The sequence below is a fragment of the Mesoplodon densirostris genome, chromosome 16, assembly GCF_025265405.1.
Source record: "Mesoplodon densirostris isolate mMesDen1 chromosome 16, mMesDen1 primary haplotype, whole genome shotgun sequence".
Taxonomy (NCBI): domain Eukaryota; kingdom Metazoa; phylum Chordata; class Mammalia; order Artiodactyla; family Ziphiidae; genus Mesoplodon; species Mesoplodon densirostris.
In genome coordinates this window covers 63156313-63175972 of record NC_082676.1, presented here as the reverse complement: position 1 = coordinate 63175972, position 19660 = coordinate 63156313, and the positions used below count along the sequence as shown (strand labels likewise).

The window sequence follows — 19660 nt, the reverse complement described above, 5'->3', positions numbered from 1 at the left end:
ACAGTTTAGATGATAGAGTGCTGGGCACAGGAGTTAGCTTGCTGGCTGAATCAGATGCTTCATGATTCCCCTGACTGATTTTCTTTTATGTGACTGTTGTTTCAAGTCCTGGGAAGAAGGGACAGTCCATAGATGCTTCAGCAGCATGTGAAAAGAGCTGGATGTACCACTTCTGGAGCATACAGAGATCCTAGGTGAACTTAATCTGGGATTAGGGCTGAGTAGGGAAGGGCATGGTGAGGATTTTTAGGGCTGAGTAGGGAAGGGCATGGTGAGGATTTTATCATCAGGTGTTCTGTAGGCCTGTGGGTGAGTGTGAGGGCCTTGCGGGGAAAGTGCACTAACTGATGTTACTGTCTACTGTGAACCAGGCTGCCAGAGCTGCTGAGGGAGAGAGCAGACAGAAGTTCTTCACCCAGGATATTAATGGCATCCTCTTAGAGTGAGTATCTTGTTTCTTTGTATCTGCTGTTACCATGCCTGGGTTCAGCAGGCTGGGGGAAATTGGGAGTACGATTCAACTATGAATGGGATAGGAAAGCACTGATGAGATTTTTAAAAATTGGTTTTTATTTATTGTTATTCTTTTAAAAAAGGTCAGGGGGGAAGTCCCTGGCAGTCCAGTGATTAGGGCTCTGAGCTTCTACTGCAGAGGGCATGGGTTCGATCCCTGGTTGGGGAACTAAAATCCCGCATACTGCTAAGCAAGACCAAAAAATAAATACATACATACATACATAAATACAAAAATAAAAAAGGTCAGGGGTCAGGGACATCAAATGTTTGTCTCTAGGAAATGGTAGACCGTACTAATCTTAGGCAGCAGACATTATTAGAACACTGTACGTAACAGTCATGGCGTGCTGGAAGAGGATTTTGTGCTAAGCGTGAGATGAGAGGGAAGGCGTTGCTTGCCCATCTCTGGGAAGAGTAAGAGACAGCTTGGCGCAGGCAAGGCTCTGCCCTCCTGGGGCACTCCTCAGCATACCTACCTGGTTATTCTCCTCTTATTCTCACCTTTGCTCCCAAGGCCAGTGCTCATCATCCCGTAGCCCGTCTAACAAACACCCAAACCTCTGAGACATCACACTGTATGAATTGGATTAAAAAGCAAAAAAAAAAAAAAAACAAAACCAAAAACAAAACCTCCACGTGTATAAATCCAAACCAGATTCTTTGTACCTGGCCCGCCAGCTTTGCTACCTTCTCTCCTGGTTGCATCATGTAGCAGAGGAAGCTTATTGCTCAACAGCTGAGGATTTTGCACATATAAGAACAGTTGTGAAGACTAGGGAATATTCTAGCAAAGGACCTTGCCTGGCCAGGATGGAGACTGGTCACTTGGGTCAGGGAGCACCTGAGACAGCACAGATGAGGGGTTTGTTTCCTGGAGCATTGCCAGATACAGAGAACTCAAGGGGTTGAAGACGGACTGTGTTCTGCTCATCTAGATGGGGACGCTGGAGGGATGAGGATTTCCCTGACCACTTAGTCAGGGACAGAACTTGGAAATGGAAAAAAAAGGAAAATCTGCTGGAAAGTATTTCCTGTCGACCCCAAGTAACTCAGTTACCTTCCAGTTTGAAAGCATTTATGTTTTCTTTGTTTATGAAACTCAGAAATTCAGATCTTGTTCTTTTGGGCTCTGTTTTCTTGACACCTTTGACTTGGTCCTGTCTTTGACCTGAGAGCCTTGACCCACTCTACCTAGCCAAGTTTATTGGGTCTGGTGACTGCTGGAGGTCTGTTGTGCTGGCTGCTCTGTTACACTGTGACAGGCGAGATCAGGCTTGGCCCGCTCTTGGCTCCTGCAGACGAAAGGAGCTGCGGTGAGTAACTCTGCTCTGTTCTTCAGCATAGAGGCGCAGACCCGGGAGCTGAGCAGCCAGACCCGTTCCGGGGTATATGCCTACCTTGCTTCCTTCCTGCCCTGCAGCAAAGACACCTTGGTCAAGCGCGCACGAAAACTTCACCTCTGTGAACAGGTGGGTGACTTTGCAGTGGAGCCCCTTGGCTTCGGGGCGCAGCGGAGTGGGTGATGGAGTCTTCATAGATGCCACATCTGCTGCTGCGCTGCCTCCGTGCGATTATTCCTGTAGTGTGTGCTCAGTGTAAGAAGTGATGCATAAACCAGACTTATGATATGTCCTGCTCTCCGCAGGGGGGACGTCTGAAGGAGCCTATCCAGAAACTTAAGGAAGCCATTGGCAGGGCAATGCCAGAACAGATGGCCAAGTACCAGGATGAATGCCAGGCACACACGCAAGCCAAGGTCGCTAAGTAAGTGTGTCCCATCACTCCCTTCAGCATTCTGACCTCCTTTTCTTAGAAGTCCTGGGGGGTGGGGGGAGATGGTGGGCAGAAGGAAGCAGTTCTGCAGTGACCTTAGAGTCCTGCCTAATTCTTTCCACCTCCTAGGATGCTGGAAGAGGAGAAAGACAAGGAGCAGAGAGAACGGGTTTGTTCTGATGAGGAAGAAGATGAAGAAAAGGGGGGCAGGAGGATAATGGGACCCCGGAAGAAATTCCAGTGGAATGATGAAATCAGGTGTGCCCAAACTGGGACCTTGCCTCAGTGGAGGGTTTGTGGGGCCAGTGTCTGAGCATGTTCCCGTATTTCTAATGAAGGTTAGAATCATTTACTTTAATCAGGGCTGCTGAAAGCACATGATTGAAACCTTGAAGAAACATCTGGGGTAGTTTAAAGGTTTCTGACTTCTGCCCACTCTTCAGGGAGCTACTCTGTCAGGTGGTGAAGATCAAACTGGAGAGCTATGACCTGGAGAGAAACAAGGCCCAATCCTGGGAGGACTACGTGAAGGCGTTTCTGGATGCTGAGGTCAAACCTCTCTGGCCCAAAGGCTGGATGCAGGCCAGGTGAGGGCCCGCGAGCAGCCAGTGTGGTCAGTGTGACCATAGGGTGGAGCGTTCTTGCGGTAAAGAGATGTCTGAGTGATTCTTTTGCACCAGGCCCCAGAGCCCCACCCTCAGAGAGTCACCGGCTAGTGGACTCGACTCTGATTTCACTTGAGTGACTGGGGGCTTCTCCATCTCCCTTAGAAGAGTGAAGTTATCTGTGGGGTTTTGTCTTTGTCATTCTTTATCCCACTTCAGTTCAAAGTTGGCTGTATGCTCATCCTACTTCAATCTGCCCTTTTCCTGAGATAATGGCTCCTACTAGAAGTTGAGAGACAGATTCGTGTTCGGAACATTTTAATGTTCTGAACAGAATTCTTATTTGCAACTGGCAGGGATGACTACTTCTTAGAGTTAAGTGCCAGACTTTCCTCACAGGCTACTTTGTGTTATATAGCTTCCCACGAATGGACTATGTCTGCAATACACAGAGAAAGTTACCTGGAACTAGTGTTCTTTAGAAAAAAAAATTTTTTTTTTTGGAGTTAAAATACACTTAATGTAAGTTTAGCATCTTTAAATGCACAGTTCAGTGGTATTAAATACACTCACATTGGTATGCAACCATCACCACCATCATCTCCATCACTTTTTTCATCTTGTAAAACTGAAACTCTACCCATTAAACACTTAACTCCACATTTCCCTCTCCTCATAGACACTGGCAGCCACCATTCTTCTGTTTCTATGATTTTGACTACTTTAAGTACCTCATATAAGTGGAATTATACAAAGTGTTTGTCTTTGTGTCTGGCTTACTCCACTTAGCATAACGTCCTCAGAGTTCATCCATGTTACAGCATGTGTCAGAATGTTCTTCCTTTTTTTTTTTTTTTTCTTTCTTTTTGCTGTATGCGGGCCTCTCACTGTTGTGGCCTCTCCCGTTGCGGAGCACAGGCTCCGGATGCGCAGGCCCAGCGGCCATGGCTCACGGGCCCAGCCGCTCCGCGGCATATGGGATCCTCCCAGACCGGGGCACGAACCCGTATCCCCTGCATCGGCAGGCGGACTCTTAACCACTGCGCCACCAGGGAGGCCCTGTTCTTCCTTTTTAAAGCTGAATAATGTTCTACTGTATGTATACGCTTTGCTTATCCATTCATCTGTTTATAGTACTTGTGTTGCTTCCACATTTAAGCTATTGTGAATAATGCTGCTATGAACGTGGGCATACAAATATCTTTTCAAGACCCTGCTTTCTGTTCTTTTACATATATACCCAGAACTGGAATTACTGGATCATATGGTGATGTTGTGTTTAATTTTTTGAGGCCTCACCATAATGTTTTTCATAGCAGCTGTTATCTTTTTACATTCCCACCACCAGTGCACAGGGTTCCAATTTCTCCACATCCTCACCAACACTTTTTTCTCGTAGTAACCATCCTAATGGGTATGAGGTGGTCTCTTGTAGTTTCAGTTTGCACTTTGCTAATGATTAGTGATGTTGAGCATCTTTTCATGTACTTACTGGACATTTGTATATCTTCTTTGGAGAAATGTCTATTCAAGTCCTTTGCCCATTTTCTAATTGGTTTGCTTGTTTTTTTGTTGTTGAGTTTTAGGAGTTCACTATATATTCTGGATTTTTTTTAATATTCTGGATATTAATCCCTTATCAGATACATAATTACCAAATATTTCTCTGTTCTGTGGGTTGCATTTTTACTCTGTGGATAGTGTCTTTCAACCTAGATGAAATGGACAAGTTCCTAGAAACACAAAACTTACTTACCAAGACTAAATCACAAAGAAATAGCAAATCTGAATAGACCTATGTTTATTCTCTATTTTGCTTATTTCTGCTTTAATCTTTATTATATCCTTCATTCTGCTAGCTTTAGGTTTAGTTCTACTTTTTCCACTTCCTTAAGTTGTAAGTTAGGTTGTTGATTTGAGACCTTTCTTGTTTCTTTTTTTTTAAAAATTAATTAATTAATTTTTGGCTGCATTGGGTCTTCGTTGCTGCGCATGGGCTTTTTCTCTAATTGTGGTGAGCAGGGGCTACTCTTCATTGCAGTGCATGGGCTTCTCATTGCGGTGGCTTCTCTTGTTGCGGAGCACAGGCTCTAGGTGTGCGGGCTTCAGTAGTTGTGGCATGCGGGCTCAGTAGTTGTGGCACACAGGCTTAGTTGCTCCGTGGCATATGGGATCTTCCTGGACCAGGGCTTGAACCTGTGTCCCCTGCATTGGCAGGTGGATTCTTAACCACTGTGCCACCAGGGAAGTCCCTAAATTTCCCCTTATCACCACTTTTCACTTTGTCCCATAGCCTTTAGTATGTTATGTTCTCATTTTCATTTGTCTTTTAAGTATTTTCTAATTTTCCTTGTGATTTCTTCTTTGATCCATTGATTGTTTAAAAGTGTGTTCTTAAAAGTTGTTTTTGTCTAGTGTATCTGCCATTTGTTTTTTTTCTCACAATTTTGTTAGTTTTCCAGTTTTCCTTTTGTTATTGATTTCTAACTTCATCCCATTGTGGACAGAGAAGATACTTTTTATGATAGCTATCTTTTATTTATTTTTTTATAATTTTTAAGCATCTTTATTGGAGTATAATTGCTTTACAATGTTGTGTTAGTGTCTGCTGTATAACAAAGTGAATCAGCTGTATGTATACACATATCCCCATGTCCTCTCCCTCTTGTGTCTCCTTCCCACCCTCCCTATCCCACCCCTCTAGGTGGTCACAAAACACCGAGCTGATTTCCCTGTGGATAGCTGTCTTTTAAAATCTACTGAGAGTTCATTTGTGGCCTCACATATGGTTTATGCTGGGAAATGTCCCATGTGCATGAGAATGTGTGTGCTGTTGTTGTTGGGTAGAATGTTCTGTATCTGTCTGTATCTGTTGTTGGGTAGAATGTTTTGTATCTGTCTGTATCTGTCCAGCTTTTATTGTAGAACTGTTCATTTCTCCCTTCAGTTCCCGTCAGTTTTTGCTTCATATATTGTATTTTAATGGTCTGTCAGGTGCATGAATGTTTATAATTGTTATATCTTCTTGCTGTATTGAACTTTTTATTAATATATAATATTCTTCTTTATCTTTTGTAACCTTTCTTGATTTAAAGTCTACTTTGTCTGATATTAAGATAGCCACCTCTGCTCTCTTGGTTATTATTTGCATGGAGTATCTTTTTCCATCCTTTTACTTTTTTTTTTTTTTGTGGTATGCGGGCCTCTCACTGTTGTGGCCTCTCCCGTTGCGGAGCACAGGCTCCGGACGCGCAGGCTCAGCGGCCATGGCTCACGGGCCCAGCTGCTCTGCGGCATGTGGGATCTTCCTAGACCGGGGCATGAACCCGTGTCCCCTGCATCAGCAGGCGGACTCTCAACCACTGCACCACCAGGGAAGCCCCATCCTTTTACTTTTAATCTGTTCTTGTCTTTGGATCTCAGGTCTTTGGCTCTTTTTTTTTTTTTTTGGCTGCGTTGGGTCTTCATTGCTGCACATAGGCTTTCTCTAGTTGTGGTGAGCAGGGGCTACTCTTGGTTGCAGTGTGCAGGCTTCTCACTGCAGTGGCTTCTCTTGTGAGGTGCGTGGGCTTCAGTAGTTGCAGCATGAGGGCTTAGTAGTTGCGGCATGCAGGCTTATTCGTTGCGGCACACGGGCCCTAGAGTGTGTGGGCTTCAGTAGTTGCGGCGTGTGGGCTCAGTAGTTGTGGCACGTGGGCTCTAGGGCACGCGGGCTCAGTAGTTGTGACTCCCAGGCTCTAGAGTGCAGGCTCAGTAGTTGTGGCACACGGGCTTAGTCACTCCATGGCATGTGGGATCTTTCCTGACTAGGGATCGAACCTGTGTTCCCTGCGTTGGCAGGCGGATTTTTAACCACTGCGCCACCAGGGAAGTCCCAGGTCTTTGGCTCTTTTAGATAGCATATAGTTAGATCATGTGGTTTATCTTTTCTGCCAGTCCCTGTCTTTTGATTGGAGTGTTGAATCATTTACATTTAAAGTAATTACTGGTAAGAAGGAACTTACTTCTGTAAGTTGATCAACACACAAAAACTCTGCCCCCTTAACAGCTCTGCTGCTGTCACAAAAGTACATAGTGTGCCCCAAAACATAAACTAATAGTTTTTTAAATGCCTCCTAAGTTTTGTAGAAGACAAGACGTGGAGTTACAAACCAAAGTTACAGTAATAATAGCTTTTAAACTCATTTCAAAATATATTTTTAAAATTTATCGGCTGCGTTGGGTCTTGGTTGTGGCACACGGGATCCTCGTGGCATGCGGGATCTTTCGTTGTGGCGCGAAGGCTCTTTGTTGCGGCACAAGGGCGTCTCTCTAGTTGTGGCGTGTGGGCTTCTCTCTAGTTCTGGCATGTAGGCTCCAGAGCACATGGGCTCTGTAGTTTCTGGCACGCGGGCTGTCTAGTTGAGGCGCACGGGCTCAGTAGTTGCAGTGCGCTAGCTTAGTTGCCCTGTGACATGTGGGACCTTAGTTCCCCCACCAGGGATCGAACCTGCGTCCCCTCCACTGGAAGGTAGGTTCTTAACCACTGTACCACCAGGGAAGTCCCTTAAACTAATTTTTTTTCTTTAAATGTATTAGTCTCTTAAATGATGTAGAAAACAAAAAGTGTGGTTACAAACCATTGTTGTTATATAACGCTAGCTTTCCAATGGTCATGTATTCACCTTTTTGAGATTTTTATTTGTGCATGTAGCTTTGAGGTGCTGTCTGGTGTCCTTTCATTTCACCTTTATTAGGACCCTTGAGCATTTCTTACAGGGTAAGTTTTTTTTTTAAATAAATTTATTTATTTTATTTATTTTTACTTTTGGCTGTGTTGGGTCTTCGTTGCTGTACGTGGGCTTTCTTGAGTTGTGGTGAGCGGGGGCTATTCTTCCTTGTGGTGTGCGGGCTCCTGACTGCGGTTGCTTCTCTTGTTGCGGAGCACGGGCTCTAGGTGCGTGGGCTTCAATAGATGTGGTGCACGGGCTCAGTAGTTGTGGCTTGCAGGCTCTAGAGCGCAGGCTCAGTAGTTGTGGTGCACAGGCATAGTTGCTCCATGGCATGTGGGATCTTTCCGGCCCAGGGCTCAAACCCCTGTCCCCTGCATTGGCAGGCAGATTCTTAACCACTGCGCCACCAGGGAAGCCCTACAGGGTAAGTTTTTGATCATGAACTCCTTCAGCTTTTATCTATCTGGGAATGTCTCAATTTGTCCCCCACTTTTTTTTTTAATTGAAGAATAGTTGATTTTATCTCCCCCACTCTTGAAGGTCAGTTTTGTCAGATATAGGATTCTTGGTTGACAGTATTTTTCTTTTAGTACTTTGAATATATCAGCCCACTGTCTTCTGGTCTTCAGAGTTTCTGATGAGAAATCTGCTGATAATCTTGTTGAGGATCCCTTGTGTGTGATGATTCAATAATATCTGGGTGCTTTCAATACTCTCTCTTTGCCTCTGGCTTTTGAAAGTTTGATTATCATGTGTTTTGGTTTGGGTCTCTTTGAGTTCATCTTACTTGGAGTTCTTTAAGCTTCTTGGTTGTTTATATTCATGTATTTACACTTACATGGTTTGTTTTCACATTTGGAAAGTTTTCAGCCATTATTTCTTCACTATTCTCTGTGCCCCTTTCTCTGTCCTCCTCCTGGGACGTCCACGCTGTGCTGGTGTGTGCTTGTCTGCTTGATGCTGTCCCACTGTTCCCTTGACTCTGTTCACTTTTCTTCAGTCTTTTCTTTCTGTTCCTCAAACTCGATAATCTTCATTGTCCTGTTTCACGTTCACTGTTTCTTTTTTCTGCCTGCTCAAAACTGCCTTTGAATCCCTCTACTGAATTTTCTTTGGTTAATTAATTAATTAATTAATTAATTTTTGGCTGCGTTGGGTCTTCGTTGCTTTGCGCAGGCTTCCTCTAGTTGTGGTGAGCGGGGGCTACTCTTTTGTTGCCGCGTGCAGGCTTCTTACTGCAGTGGCTCCTCTTGTTGCAGAGCACAGGCTCTAGGCACGTGGGCTCAGTAGTTGTGGCTCACAGGCTCTAGAGTGCAGGCTCAGTAGTTGTGGCTCACGGGCTCTAGAGTGCAGGCTCAGTAGTTGTGGTGCATGGGCTTAGTTGCTCTGTGGCATGTGGGATCTTCCCGGACCAGGGCTCGAACCTGTGTACCTTGCATTGGTAGGCGATTTCTTAACCACTGCGCCACCAGGGAAGCCCTGAATTTTTTTTTTTTAATATTTATTTGTTTTATTTATTTTATTTTTGGCTGCATTGGGTCTTAGTTGCAGCACGTGGGATCTTCTTTACGGTACACGGGATCTTTGATGCACCATGGGCTTCTCTCTAGTTGTGGCGAGCAGGCTCAGTAGTTGCAGTACACAGGCTCTCTATTTGTGGTGCACAGGCTCCAGAGTGCGTGGGCTCTGTAGTTGTGGCACGCGGGCTCTCTAGTTGTGGCTTGCATGCTCATTAGTTGTGGCACATGGCCTTAGTTGCCCCGTGGCATGTGGGATCTTAGTTCCCCAATCAGGGATCAAACCTGCATCCTCTGCATTGGAAGGTGGATTCTTTACCACTGGACCACCAGGGAAGTCCCCTCTCCTGAATTTTTCACTTCAGTTGCTGTACTTTTCAGCTCCAGAATTTCTTTTTGGTTTCTTTTCAGGTTTCCCATCTCTTTATGGATATTTCCATTTTGTTCACATGTTATTTTCTTGACTTTCTCCACATCTTCCTTTAGTTCTTTGAGCATCTTTAAGACAGTTGTTTTTGTCTAGTGTATCTGCCATTTGGTCTTTTTTTTAATTAATTAATTTTATTTATTTATTTTTGGCTGCATTGGGTCATCGTTGCTGCGTGAGGGCTTTCTCTAGTTGTGGCGAGTGGGGGCTACTCTTCATTGCAGTGTGCGGGCTTCTCATTGCTGGGGCTTTTCTTGTTGCAGAGCATGGGCTCTAGGTGCGTGGGCTTCAGTAGTTGCAGCACGCAGGCTCTGTAGTGTGGCTCACGGGCTCTAGAGCGCAGGCTCAGCAGTTGTGGCACACAGGCTTAGTTGCTCCGTGCTGCCATTTGGTCTTTTTCAGGGACAGTTTCTGTTGATTTGGTTTTTTTCCTTTGAACAGGCCATATTTCCTGTTTGTTTGTGTGCCTTGTGATTTTTTGTTGAACACCAGGCATTTGAATCTAATATTGGGGTAACTCTGGAAATCAGATTCTCCCACTTCCACAGGGATTGCTTTTTTTTATATACTGTTTTTGCTTATTGGTTGTTGTTGTTGTTGTTGTTGTAGGCTGTCGCTGTGTTGAGGATCAGCCTGATGTGTGAACTTAATGTGTTACTCTTAGGTCATTTCTGAGCTTTTTGCTGGTACGCACAGTCACTTTCTAATTTTTCCCGTGTAGGTAGTTTTTTTTTTTTTTTTTTTTCTTTAATGTCTGACACCAGAAAGGGGAAGATCAGAAAAAGAAGGAGGTTAAAAGGTGGTGCCAGCCCTTTAAATCCCCTGGCAGTCACTTCAGCCTGAGGTGCAACAACAACAGCTGTGTGCACCTCCCACCTCTGTGATCAGAAGCAGTGATCAGCCATCAGAGCACAGATCCCTCATCTTTGGAGACCAGGGTCCTTTTTGCCCACGCTTGTTTCCACAAGCTGTGTGCAAGCTGCTCCAGGAACACCTGCACAGCCCGCTGGGTGGGGGTTGGGCAGCTGCTACTGTGTTGAGACCTGAAATTAACCACAGTTTACTCATCTAGGTCTTCTCCTGGAAGTTGTAAGCCTTGAACAGTCTCTAGAGTTATAGAATAGTTCTGTCAGATGGATTCTGCCAGTGTAGTGTTGTCCAGGTGGGCAGACCATTCATGGTGCTTCCTACTCAGCCGTGTTCCCAGGACCCTCCCCTTGGAGCTAGTGAGCCTTTTCTTGTCTCAGTGTCCCTTTAAATAGAATTGCTCTTGTCACTTATAGATTGGACTCCTGAAGGTACATAGGGGAGGGCATAAAGAAATTTTTGTTGTTTCTCTGGGAAAAGATAATGCCATGGATCACTTCACATTTTTACTTTTGGAGAGGGATGAGAATAGGCAGTAAGGAAAGTGCTCCTGACTTCAGTGAAAAATCACTGTGAGAGGTTTGGGGGCAGACCCATAGCTTGTTTTGTTGAATTCTAGCTCCTTGGCTTTCAGGTGGCCAGTGCAGCTACTAAGGCCCTCTCACCAGCCCACTGACATTTAGTGAGTGACAGCCACTGAGTACCAGGGAGGTGACAAGGCTCTGGAAGCAGAATCTGCTTTCAGGGGGCTTGTGCAGACTTCCCAGTGTTCTCTGTTTGTTCCAGGACTCTGTTTAAGGAGAGCAGACGAGGCCACGGGCACCTGACATCAATCCTGTGAGTGTCTCAGTGTTTTCACTTGTCAGGACTACTGGCATTTTTGTCTCCTTCGTGGATCTCCTCTGAACCTTTCCTGTGTTTATTCCTTTGAACAGGGCCAAGAAGAAAGTAATGGCCTCTTCCAAAATGAAGGTGAAGGTGAGTCAGCCTGCCCAGGTCATGTGTCATCTTTTCTCATCTCTCTGCAGCCATGCTCCTGGCTGCTCATTGAACTTTGCTGGTCTTGTGGGGGTAGCTCTTTGGGATTAAGTTGTACCAAGAGGCAGCCTGGCCCACAGGAGTGGCCTGGGGTCGGCAGGGCAGAAACCTGAGTCGGGCCACTAGTGCCCTTCAGCCCCCGTTCTAGGAAACAGCACCCACCTGGCCAGTTCCTGGGGTCGTTGCGGGGTCAAGTGAGGTCCTCCTGACAGCCCTCTGAGGAGTGATGAGCCCTTGCAAATGTGGAAGTGTCACAGTGTGAATTGTCCTAATCTCTTATGGAAGAGCACCATCCTAGTGAAGAGCAGGTGAGCCTGGATCTGCACCGGGCAGGGCGGGAGGCTTTGTCCAGTTGACTAGCAGATGCGGAGGGGAGTGCGACGGTTGGAAACTAGAGACTGTGAGATGACTTTGATGTGGCAGAGATCTCAATGTAGTAAAAATTGCCATTTCACCAAAATTCTTGCCAGTTCCTGAGGCTTTGTAGTGCACTTCAGTGCACTTCACCATACCTGAACAGTCCGAGGGAACAAGCATGCAGATCAGTTATTCCTAAGAGTCTGTTGAGCTCCTCCCACATCCTTAAGACTCACTGCACCAAGTGCTCGGGAGGCGGGAGTGACAGGACAGACCCCATTCCTGAGCCCACAGAGGAGACAGGTGCTGGGGAAACCAAGGAGGGAAAGAAAACTAAGGCAGTTCCCCTGCCCCATGTCACTTTCTGCTTGTGGCTAGGAGCACTGAGGTAGTGTGAGGGCCAATAGGGAGAACATCTCTTTGCTCGAGTCTTGTAGTTTTTCAGAAACAGCGAAGAGTTTCCCTGTGGAGGTGTGTGTGCGTGCCTGGGTCAGCCCAGCCCCAGCCCCAGGCATGGGCAGAGGGTGGCGGGGTTTCGGCATTTCCAAGTTCACGCATGACTGGCACCTGCTCCTTTCTTCCCTGGCTTTGTGATCACACAGGAAAGCCCGCTGCTTTGTCTTGTATTCTCATGCATATGTCCTGTCAGCAGGGCCAGTGTTGGCATCTTCGGACATTTGTAAATATCGGCCTTTCTGCTTTCCTTTAGGAATCATCGACTAAGCCTGATAAAAAGGTTTCTGTCCCATCAGGCCAGATGGGCAGCCCCCTTGCTTTGCCTTCAGAACACCTGGGAGGAGGCCTGAGCATTGGGGCTGCAAATAGGGAGCTCTCGTCCCAGGCATCTGGCAGCCTTGCTAATCCTGCTCCTATCAACGTGGAGGACTCGTTGGATGGAGACTTGATCCGTAATTCGGCCTCCTCGTTGGAGGCTGTGTCCAAGGAACTGGCTGCACTGAACAGCAGAGCCAGCGGGAGCTCTGAGTTCACACTGCCTGCGCCCTCAAAAGTGCCTGCAGAGAAAGTCGCAGGTGTTTTATGTACGGAAGAAAAAAGGAACTTTCCGAAGCCCAGCCCTTCTTCTGCCCCACCACCCTCTAGCTCTCTGCAGTCACCCCTCAATTTTCTGGCTGAACAGGCTCTGGCACTGGGGCAGTCCTCTCAGGAGAAAAAACCAGAGAGTTCTGGCTACAAAGAACTGTCCTGTCAGGCTACCCTCAGCAAGGGCCTGCCAGAAGTGCAGCAGTCCAAAGCAAAGCACCACAGTTTGCCACGGACGTCTCACGCACCCCAGGCAGGAGCTCCTGTGCCCAGCCCCCAGGTCAAAGTCTTTCATGCAGGCACTCAACAGCAGAAGAGCTTCACACCCCCAGCTCCGTTTGTCAGTAAGCTTCAGGGCCCAAAGCCTGCCTCCCCTCAGTGTCACCGTTCCCTCCTCCAGCTCGTCAAGACAGCTACCAAAAGCCAGAGCTTCCATCCTTCCACGCCAGTGTCTTCAGGAGGCACACCAGCCTCCAGCAGCAGCTCTCATAAGACCCCAGCCTCCTCCTCCACTGCCCTGAGCCATCCAGCAAAACAGCACTCAGCCAGCTCTTCAGGGCCGTCTTATAAGAACAGTCCCTTTGCTGGCTCTATCTCCAAGCATGGGGTTTCTTCTGGCAGCTCTTCCTCTGGAGGAGCACCAGTCCAGAGCTCTGTTTCTGGGAACCTGCTCCCTGCTGTGCAGCCTCCCTCCACAGGACAGTCCGCCAGCCGACCCATCCCGGGCTCTGCAGTGAAAAAACCACCTATTTCCCAGAAGTTGACCCTGGTGGCCCCTCCAGGTGGTCCAAATGGAGATTCTAGTGGGGGGACCCAGGGAGTGGCCAAGTTACTGACCTCCTCCCTGAAGCCCAGTGCGGTGAGCAGCGTGACATCGTCTACCTCCTTGCCAGTGAGTATCTTGAAGCAGCCCTCCCCTCGTGCGCCTTGTGGGCAGGGCCGCTGGCCTTGCTCTGGTCAGAGAGTGAGATCTGATGCTGAAGGTCAGGTAGGAACAGAGCCCGGAAATTGGAAGGAGGACCGGACTTCATGTTTCCAGGTTTCTACTTTTCTGGTGGCAGGACTCCCAGGAGAGCCTGAAACTTCTCCTTGGGAGGATGAGTGGAGGGAAAGGACTGGTCAGCATCATGTTTGCAGGGAGGCTATGGATCTGGATGGCATGGAATGAGCTAGAAAGCTTTCCTTTCATAGCCTCCTGCCTGTCCATCTCTCCAAGCAAGTAAATGAAATGCATACTGTCTCTCAGATCATTAGTTATGTGGAGATACTCATGCCCTAGGAAGATCAGTACCTTCTAAGAATGATCCTTTGATTGGGTTTGGAAAGACTCTAGGTCAGACAAAGGCGATTTGACAGAGTCCAGTGGTTTATGAGGTTTGCCTGTAGGTGATTACAAGAAGTTTGGATGCAGGTTGGGGAAATGAGAGTGAGCTTATTTTTTTCTCCATTTTACCAATATATAAGACAACCATGTGGTTGCAAAGGACAAAACTATAGAAAGGTGTGTTGAGCAAAGTTTTGCTTGCCTGTGTCCTCCTCCTACACCCCCTGTAACTGTTCCTTAGTTTCCAGGTTTTTCCTGTTTCTTTCTAAAAACAAAGATTAATACTTATAAATGTGTGTGTGTGTGTGTGTGTTTTATGGATATAAGTATACACATACACATATTCCTATATACTTATATTTGTGGGTATCCTTCCCTTTCTTGCACAAGGAAGGCATATTTAACACCTGCTTTTTAAAATGAACTCTGTTCTGGGAGCCCTTCCATGCCAGTTCACAGAGACTGTCTTCCTCCTCCCTTTGGGGCTGCAGTGGAGGGGGTTCCTTCACAAGGGGTGGCTGACGTGCATTTGTCCCCCCAGGTATGGTAACAGGTTTGGCTTGTGAGTGAGCTCTGGATGGGGCTGGAGTGCTGATCCTGTTGTGTGCTTCCTCCCCAGAAAGGAACGAGTGGGGCTGTGCTGCTGACCAGCTCCTCACCCTTAAATCTGCTGTCTTCATCCTACAAGGCAGGCAGCCCAAAGCTGCCTGGGGCCTTGAACTCGAACCCCTTGGGGATTATCTCCCAGCTCCCCCTCCACGTAATCTCCTTTAGTGCTGACTCCTCCGCTAAAGCAGGGGTCTCCAAGGATGCCATCGTCACAGGCCCTGCCCCTGGGACGTTCCACCACGGCCTCGGCCACAGTAAGTGTCTCCTTCCTCCCCACACTGGAGGTAAAGTGCCTCTGTGTGACCCACAGGTTCTGTTGTCATGTGCTGGGTTCCTGTGTTTGTCTGGTGTGAGACCGTGGGCAGCCTTCCCGGGGACCCTGCTGAGCCACCCCCTGGGGGTTTCCATCCAGAACTAGTGCAGTAGGTCGCCTGGGGCTCTGGAGCACCGAAGCTGCTTTCCACTCCTGTCTTCAGTGTGTGTGCTTTGTTCTTCTCTCCCTTCCTGTTTCCTCTCAGGTCTCCTGGCTGGCTTGCACTCCAGCCCGCCCCGCGCAGCACCTCTCCCACACGCTGCCGTGTCTACCCACATCCCGCAGAGTCTGCCAGGTAATTTCCAGGTGGTCAGAGTGCCACATGCACTGTGGGCCATTCCCCTCCCCCATCAGAGGCCTTGTCTGCTGCCAAGGACGTAAGTGTCTGCCTCTCGTTGTCACCATGTTGTGTGGGTTTGTCGTCTGAGGCTTGGCTCTGTGGGTACTCAGACTGAGGGACACAGGCTCTGTCTACTGCTGTGATATCTCCTGGGTCAGCCTTGCTCTATGTGATCACAGAGGAAGTCATGATGGCCTGTGTACAAGGCTGAGGAGTTCCCCACCCATAGCTCAGCATTTCCTCTTTAATTAACAAAAACTAGAAGGGTAATGGTGCTGATTTCCCAAGGGCTAGTTGGGGCACTACCGCCTTTAGGTTCACACTGCTACTCCTTCTAGGGGGTACCAGCTAACAGAAGACACTAAATTTAGTTTAAGTAAAAGGGAAAGTCCAAGTAGCAGCAGCAGGTGACAGTGGCGAGGCTTCGGGAGGGACCCTTATCCCTGATGTCAGCATGTGTCCAGGAGAGGAGCAGCTTTCTCTTCAGTCCAGGTGTCAACGCAGAGATTTGGGATCACGACACGACTGAGGCGCAGCGTTCCCTGTCTTCCCTGGGTCTCCTCTCCGTAGAGCAGTGCCTTTCAGAAAGGGACTGGCCTACAGCCCTAGGTCCATAGCTGTGAGAAGAGGGCCCTGAGCCAGCACCTACACAGTGAGTGGTCTGCCTTGCCCTGTCCTGGGACCTTGGCCCTTAGGCACACGTAATGCAGTGCTGCTGGGAACCCTCACGGGATCTCTGTTTTGGCCTGCTGCTCTTCTTACTACTCTAGACCTGTTCCAGAAACGACCTGGGGGCTACATTGCTCAGGTGAGAGCCATTCTTGAGGAAGCTGAGCCTGGGTAGCCCTGGTGGACGGGTCCTGGGTAGATGTGAGGTGGGGAGCTGCCCAGCTGGACGTGCCTGGGACCTGCCGTGCTGAGAGCTTTGGCCCCGTGTCCGCCTCCAGATGTGCCGTGGGTCCCTGGCCCCATGTCCGCCTCCAGATATGCCGTGGGTCCCTGGCCCTGTGTCCTGAGGCTGACACGTTCATAGTGACTGCCAGAGGCCAGCTAGGTGCAAGAATGGACTGTAAATCCCCAAGATGGAAATGTTGCTTTTTCAGAGAAAGAAACAGGGGTGCTAAGCCTGTATCAGCAGTTACTCCGTTTTCCTCTGGAGAAGCAGTCAGATTCAGGGACTCATTCCACAAGCTAGTGGTCACAGAGCCATCCAGGCGAGAGCTTGTGGCTGTTGAAAGATTGCACTTTCTCTGCTTTCCGGAACACTCAAACAGAAAATAATTGAAGAGCCATTGAAAACATGACCATTGGTCTGTGGTATTTTCAGCAAAAAAGGGAAAAGGGTTTTCTTGTACCATTTCCTACCTGTTTTTCCTCTGGGTGTTGAAACGCTATCTGAAAAGCATCTATGCTAAAACAGGCTATTTGAATATCTCTCTTTTAGACATTCTTTGCGTTGTAGGATTACATTGAGTGATTGTCAGCGAAAAGCTCTCTGCTTGTTCCAGCTGTGACTTGTATCTGTTTTCCTTTCTTTCCCACGTGGACTCAGAATGCTAGTGCCTTTGAGCTTGTCCTTTTAGGACCTGAGGGTCTTTGATGGTGTGGATGCTCACTGTGCTTTTCAGTCCTCACCATGGAGTCCGGTTCTGCCTGGGGATGACAGCTGTGCCTGAGAACTGGAGTGGTCCGTGTTGCACAGCAGAGCCGCGGTTCTCTGAACACGGTGCTCAGCCAGCAGCTGCCCTCCCAGTGTGTGGCACTCTGCACCACTGCAAGGAGCAGCACACTCACATAACCTGTCAGCGTATCCGGCTTCTTTGAGCCTTAGAACATTCAGTGTTCAGGGGCTTTTGCTATTTAAGAAGTGATCCCCTTGAGGTTTGGTTACTGCTGCCTTAAGGGAATCAGAGATCCTGAAAATCTTATGCTCTGTTTTTGCTTATTCTTTTTCAGATGCTTCTCAGCTTCATGGGAAAGGGCCCAGTGTACCACGGAAATTGTGACTTTCAAGGGAAAGGCTGGAAGCTGAACGAGTAGGTCTCGGAAGTCGGATAATAACTATGCTCTTTCTGCCATTGATTTTCTTCTGGAGAAGGCATGAGTGCTAAGTGGAGCGTCTCTTGGCACGTGTGATGTGCCTTCAGTTAGGGGAGCAGCCCCGTGCTTCTCTGGAGGCCCTGACCAGCCTCGTGCTCCAGGCCTCTCACTCTGTTGCAGACAATCGTCAGAGGGGCAGCACTAGGCTGGGGAGCGCACCGGCTCGTGTTCAGAGCTCTGGTGGCGGGGCAGAGTAGGTGGCGCACCTGTGCTTCACATCTGCCCGACCCCCTCACATTTGGTCAGAGTACCTCATGGCACCCTACTGGTCGGGGCTCCTTCTGGCCACAGTGGGCTCCCTGGATGGTCACGGTGTCTGTCCATCCTCAGGCTGTGTGCTCAACAGGACAAACCCAGCTAACATCACAGCTGGGAGATGTTCCTTGTTCTTTGAAAAATACACCCAATGTGTGCTCATTGTGGGGGCCCGTCTCGCCACTGAACATGACAATGAAGCTCTTTTAGAGAAAAGACCTTTGTAGATTCAACAATTGTGGTAGGATTTTTAAAGACACTTATTTTTGGCTCAGTTTTCATCCTTACCATTAAATGCATTGGATAGAATGGGACTGTTCTTCGCAAGTCATGTTGTTCCTAGGAAGACATAATTCCAGTGCCTTTATGGTGGAGCAGAATTAGACACACATCCATTCAGCCCTCTGAGTGGATCTCAGATGAAGACCTTTTTTAAAGATATGTCTGTATTTAAGACATAGCCAGTTTGAGTTTTTTATGGTTGCACATCATAATCTCTGCCGTCCTGACTTGAAGGTCATCTGGGCCCACAAATCCCAGGTCCCAGTTCAGCCAGGGCCCCCGCTTTGTTTTTCCAGAGTTCATACAGGTGGACTTCAGAGCCCCAGAGCCCTTCTTCATCTCTTCGAGGGCCAAGGATATGAGGGGTTCCAAGTCGCAGGTAGACATTCCAGTTTATTTAAAAACCATTCTCAGGCAGAGCTGCAGGAACAGGCCTCTGTGAAGCATCTGCCGTGTAGAAACAGGCCTGGAGGTCCTGGCTCTCCAGGCAGCAGGGCTATGCATTGACTTCAGGGTGACATGCTGACGAGCTTGGAGAGCACGTCAGAGACAGGTTGGGACAGTTACCCCGGAGCTCAAGTCATCCCACTGTCCCCACTCACCCAGTGGCTGCTTCACAAAGATTTTTACAGCACTTGCCTGTCCTGTGAAGTCTGAACTGACTGCTCTAGCTAAGTGATTTCTGATACGTTGAGAGTAAACAGCCTCCTCAGAATGTACGCCTGTGTGGAGACACGGGCAGCTCTCTTGGTTCCTGACTCCCAGGATACAACGCTTGGTAACTCACGATTCACACAGAGGTTGCCTGGTTTCCAGAGGGAGCAAGACCTCTGCCAGCTAGTCGGCCAGGCTTGTGCTCTTTTTTACATAAAAACCAACATGTGTTTCACATTGGGCTAAGTGGATTCCTTATCCCTTTATTATATCTATTTTTTGCAACTTGGGTTTCCAGTTTACAGAATAGTCTTAGGTAGTAGCAAAAGAGCCAAAGAAGAGATTTGTATTGCTGAGCTCAGAGCCGCGCAGAGGCCGTCCGTGAACGCTGAGCAGCAGGAGAACACCCTGGTTCCCTTCCCTGCAGTGCTCCCTCCTCCCCGAGCACCACTGAGTGTGCGGCTGGAGCAGGATCCCCTCATTCTTAGGAATCTAGTGATGCCTCTTGCCTCAGGGAAACGTTTCTTTGATGGGGAGTTTATGAGGTTTCTTTTCCTTGTTGATGCTTTATTTGTGGTAACGAAAGAGTGAATGACTTAAAGAGCCACGGCAAGGTAGGTCTGTTGGCGGAGCGGGCTCACGGGCCACGGCGCTGCAGGGCTTTCCTTGCCGGCGTTTCTTGGGTGTGAAAGGGCTGTGGCTTTCATGCAGCGACTATGTTGGTGTTGGGGTGGTGTGGAAATTGTTAATCTTGTATAAAACCACCCAATAAATTGTTTCAAGGTTTCCAAAACATCGTTTCTCATTTATTTCCTTTTACCATATTTGCAAGTAATTCTTTCTCCCTTAGGAGCTGGTATGTAGGGAATATTCTTTTTGGCTAAAAGCCAAGAGGGTGTTGGCGAATAAGCCTCACATGCAAAAGAGGAA

The 19660-nt window shown here is 48.0% G+C and overlaps 1 protein-coding gene across 2 annotated transcripts in view; it reads left to right on the top strand.

The window, feature by feature from the left end:
• UBN1 (ubinuclein 1) overlaps positions 1 to 19523 on the top strand; it is a 37569-nt gene extending 18046 nt beyond the window's left edge. Inside the window, exons 8-18 of one of the 2 annotated variants that reach the window (XM_060077972.1) lie at positions 372 to 442; positions 1856 to 1985; positions 2162 to 2280; positions 2419 to 2547; positions 2733 to 2876; positions 11204 to 11254; positions 11353 to 11395; positions 12522 to 13745; positions 14797 to 15040; positions 15305 to 15394; positions 17396 to 19523. In XM_060077972.1, coding sequence (XP_059933955.1) covers positions 372 to 442; positions 1856 to 1985; positions 2162 to 2280; positions 2419 to 2547; positions 2733 to 2876; positions 11204 to 11254; positions 11353 to 11395; positions 12522 to 13745; positions 14797 to 15040; positions 15305 to 15394; positions 17396 to 17445 — 2295 coding nt within the window. In that variant the 3' untranslated portion in view covers positions 17446 to 19523. Of the gene's footprint in view, positions 1 to 371; positions 443 to 1855; positions 1986 to 2161; positions 2281 to 2418; positions 2548 to 2732; positions 2877 to 11203; positions 11255 to 11352; positions 11396 to 12521; positions 13746 to 14796; positions 15041 to 15304; positions 15600 to 17395 lie in introns of those variants that run through there. The other variant, XM_060077971.1, reaches the window with a different exon arrangement.
• The last annotated feature ends 137 nt before the right edge of the window (positions 19524 to 19660 follow it).